The sequence below is a fragment of the Pygoscelis adeliae genome, unplaced genomic scaffold (genome assembly GCF_000699105.1).
Source record: "Pygoscelis adeliae isolate BGI_AS28 unplaced genomic scaffold, ASM69910v1 Scaffold38, whole genome shotgun sequence".
Taxonomy (NCBI): domain Eukaryota; kingdom Metazoa; phylum Chordata; class Aves; order Sphenisciformes; family Spheniscidae; genus Pygoscelis; species Pygoscelis adeliae.
In genome coordinates this window covers 4,232,313-4,236,018 of record NW_008825614.1, presented here as the reverse complement: position 1 = coordinate 4,236,018, position 3,706 = coordinate 4,232,313, and the positions used below count along the sequence as shown (strand labels likewise).

At 39.5% G+C, this 3,706-nt stretch overlaps 1 protein-coding gene across 2 annotated transcripts in view; it reads left to right on the top strand.

Annotated features, from left to right (window-relative positions):
• The window catches only part of SOX5 (SRY (sex determining region Y)-box 5), a 256,982-nt gene that overhangs the window by 171,140 nt on the left and 82,136 nt on the right, over window positions 1–3,706 (top strand). For both annotated transcript variants that reach the window (XM_009332833.1, XM_009332832.1), the window contains exon 7: window positions 72–157. In XM_009332833.1, coding sequence (XP_009331108.1) covers window positions 72–157 — 86 coding nt within the window. The remainder of the gene's footprint in view (window positions 1–71; window positions 158–3,706) is intronic.

Here is a 3,706-nt window from a genome sequence, read left to right as displayed (position 1 = left end):
AATGCAGGACTTTAATTTGCAGGTGGAGAGTAGATAAAAGGTGCTGACGCCTCTATTATTCTCTTACTTAGGTGACCCTTACCCCGTTCAGCTGATCCCAACTACCATGGCAGCTGCTGCCGCAGCAACACCAGGCTTAGGCCCACTCCAACTGCAGGTAAGTCTGAAAACAATGCAGAAGAGGCAAAGGTTAAGTAAATATGAAAAACGGTTTTCTCTTCCCTTTGAACACAACGCAATTAACAGGGGGTTTGGTCTGTTCTCTTCACATAAAATTTGCATCGGAAGCAAAATAATCGTCAAATCATACACATTTTCCTTTTACCTTGGGGGAAAATTTTGTTACATTTTTGTGTCTTGATTGCCAATTTAACTACTTTTAGGTTTGTACCTTAAATTTCCACAGAGCAGTATGTTTGCTTGTCTTTTCCATTGGATAGTTCTGATGCAGGCTGTACAGGCTGACTAGGTGTCAACCAGCAAAAGGAAACACATTGCTGGGCAGAAGAGCTCTGTCCTAACAAGCACTTTTAAACTGCTTAAAAGTCGCTTAACGTCATTATGTCCTTTCAGGCCATAAGCTCTTCAGAGCAATGACTGGCCCCTCGTGCAGTATTTTGTGGTACCCAGCACATTTTAGGCACTGCTGTAGTGCAGATAATTAGCGATTATACTAATTTAACATAGGCAGTTGGAAAACAGGTGGAAAGATAGTAAAGAATGTTTTTTGAGCTACGTTAAAGAGTTGGCCTGGTAGCCAGATGTATCTGGTTCAAAACTCCCAATATCATTCTAAATTTTGGAGGCATTAGGGTGTCCATGGGTCTTAATGATAGCGATGCAGATGTTCCTCAGGTATTCCTGATCAGCCCACAACCCTTGTCAAGTCATTGGAATTAAGCAAATGTGATGTCCATCTCCACAGTTTGAATTTTGTTACCTGCCATGTATGCTTTGCCGGTAGGATGAAGCCGGGTAAAACTTGGGACCTAAATGAAATCAAAATCCAAATCACCTCTAGTTCTGCAAAATGTGGATTGACACTCTTTTGTAGAAACAAAAAAAATTCCCATACTCTCCATTGCTAATTTGTCTCCTCGCTCATTATTATTTGCCAAGTCACATGGAACAGCAGAGCTTTATACCTGCTTAGAAAAGCTCAGCATTTATGAACAGTATGTGTAAAATGCATTCTCAAGCTCAGTTTGGCCAGCATCAGTATGAAGTAGACTCTCTGCAACATCAGATATTTCAGTTGTTTGGCCAGCATACGAGAGCGTGGGACATAGTTCTGGGGAAGATTTCTTTTTTTTATTTTAACACAGCCAGCGGAAGTTAGCTGAGTTTCACAGAAATAGCTGCCAGTGTGTAAGCTGACACATTCCATGCACCACAGAGGTTAATACATTCATTCCTATTGTGCCTTTGTATGAAAAGCTACACTGTCTGTGTGTTAGTTTCTGATTCTGTGAGTTACAAATACCGTAGGCGGCTTAAGAATCATGGGAGCCATAAAAGTCATCCTTCTGAAATGAATTTTGAGGAGTAACGTCGGTATTGATAAAGTGCTTATAACAGCCAAACACACATGAACACACATACAGAAGAAAGAAGGGGAAAAAAGGAAAAACAAAAATGGAGCTAGCTAGCAATGAGAAAATAGAGGTCTGAGTCTAATTTTCCTTATTTTTGCGGTCATTCAAGCTAGTCCTAAAATAATGCATCAGTGCTTCAGTAAGTTGGGAGGATGGTTTACTTTCATTTCAGGACCAGCTTTGGGCTATATCTCTGCATGTGGTGGGCTGAAGTATTCTGATTAAAATAGGCTTTATCACAATGACAGTTTGCTTATAAAAAGGTGGGCTTTGTGCAAATGTGACTGACTTCATAAATATCTTAAGAGGAGTTTAGGTTGTGGAAAATTTGAAAACCTCAAAGGCCTCTTGTTTCTGTGCAAAGGAGAACATTAAAATGAAAGTATTGACCAAATTCACCTATCTTGTTTTGCTACATGTTATTTAGTCTGGAGTTAAAGGGAGTCTTTGGCAGCCAGTCAGTGGGAGAGGTTCAAATTACTAACTGTAGACTCCTTCAAATCTTTCAGACTTGATCTCTAAGGGTATGTATATGCTGGAAAAAATTTAAAGCTGTCTTTCTTCACATCTTAACAGTGATTTTTAGCTATCAGCATAACCTGTCTAATAGAAATTGGACATGCCTCAATTTCTAGTGCCATTTGAAAAAGTCAGATAGGCTAGATGTGCTTTGAGAAAGGTTTTATGATACAGTACTCAGAATGGACTCTCACCCATGCTAACGTAAGTGGAGCTGAATCTAGTATAGCTGCTAGCCTAGAAGGATTGTGCCTTCCAGACTCCGTTCAAATCCAGTTTAGCTCAGTGATGACTGTTTCTTCAGTCATGAAGAAACATTCATGATGTTTGTCATGAAGAACTGGTCCAAAACCACCTCTAAAAGGCGTGAATCAATGTGCAGCTGTTACAGTCTCTTTCAAGGAGGAACTCTTCTTACTTCAGACATTCCCCTACATTACATATAACGATAGTGTTCCCTACAAACCCTCTGTCATCTGGTCATCAGACAGTAGAAGGTCGGAAAAGTACAATGTTCCTCTTTTCTTCTTTTTCTATCCTCCCTATCACTCATCTTTCAGGCTTTGTATACTAAAAGCAGTAGTTTTCAGGGGAGATCAAAGAACCTGACACAATGCTCAGTTTGTTGCTCCCAGCAGAATTTGGTACACAACGTTATCTTAGTGAAGACAAAGCCAAGGAATTTTTCTTGTTTGTTTGTGTAGCGATAAACATGTCTTTGTTATTTCATTAGAGAATTTCAAGTCGAGGCATGGCTTTAGTAGTGTACTGTGAGATCAACAGGAAGTACTTTTTTATCCCTGGTTGTCAAAATTGAATTTTCTTTTTGAAAATGAAATGCACACTGTATTTACAGAAGAACAGCTAACACCTGATTGTTTCCCTGTGGCAAAGATATTCTTTGTCAGTGAAAATGTAATCTCTCATTTTGAAATGCCCTGTTGATTCCCACTGACGGGTTCGTAATCTGAAGCCCTCTGTTTCTCTCCCTGCCTTTGAGACCCCACTGGGGTATACAGATTCTGTCATCTGATATCCACCACAATTAGCCATACGTGATTGCCTTTATTTCCAGTATCCACAGAGAGACTAATGACTCTCAATAAGAATGGAAACTAAAACTTGCATTGTTAGATGTTGCAAAAGGAGTAGATGGATGGGGCCATGTTGGAGAAGCTGGAACTAACAGGATGCATGCTTGAACCTGTCCTCTGATAAAAAACTATCAGCCCTGCATATTCACTCATACCCACATTTAGTGACATAAATGCCATTTGAAAAAAAGTTTTTAGCTTTCCTCTGTTAATGAGAAGATTCAGTCCCAAACATCGTGTGAAGTGTCATTTTAAAATACACCCTCATTGCAGTAAAATCCCTCTTGGTTAGCACATGAGTTTCTTACGTTGGTTTTTCCCTCCGTAAATTTCATACGGTTTTGTTCTTCAAGAGTGATGCATCATGGTGATTCTGTTTCAGATGAATGAGAACAAAACTGAACATAGCCTTGCCACTGTGTTTTACTGAATAAGGCTAATGAATCGAAAGTACTGCTATACGCCTTATATGAACATGATGTTTTCCTATATGGTTCA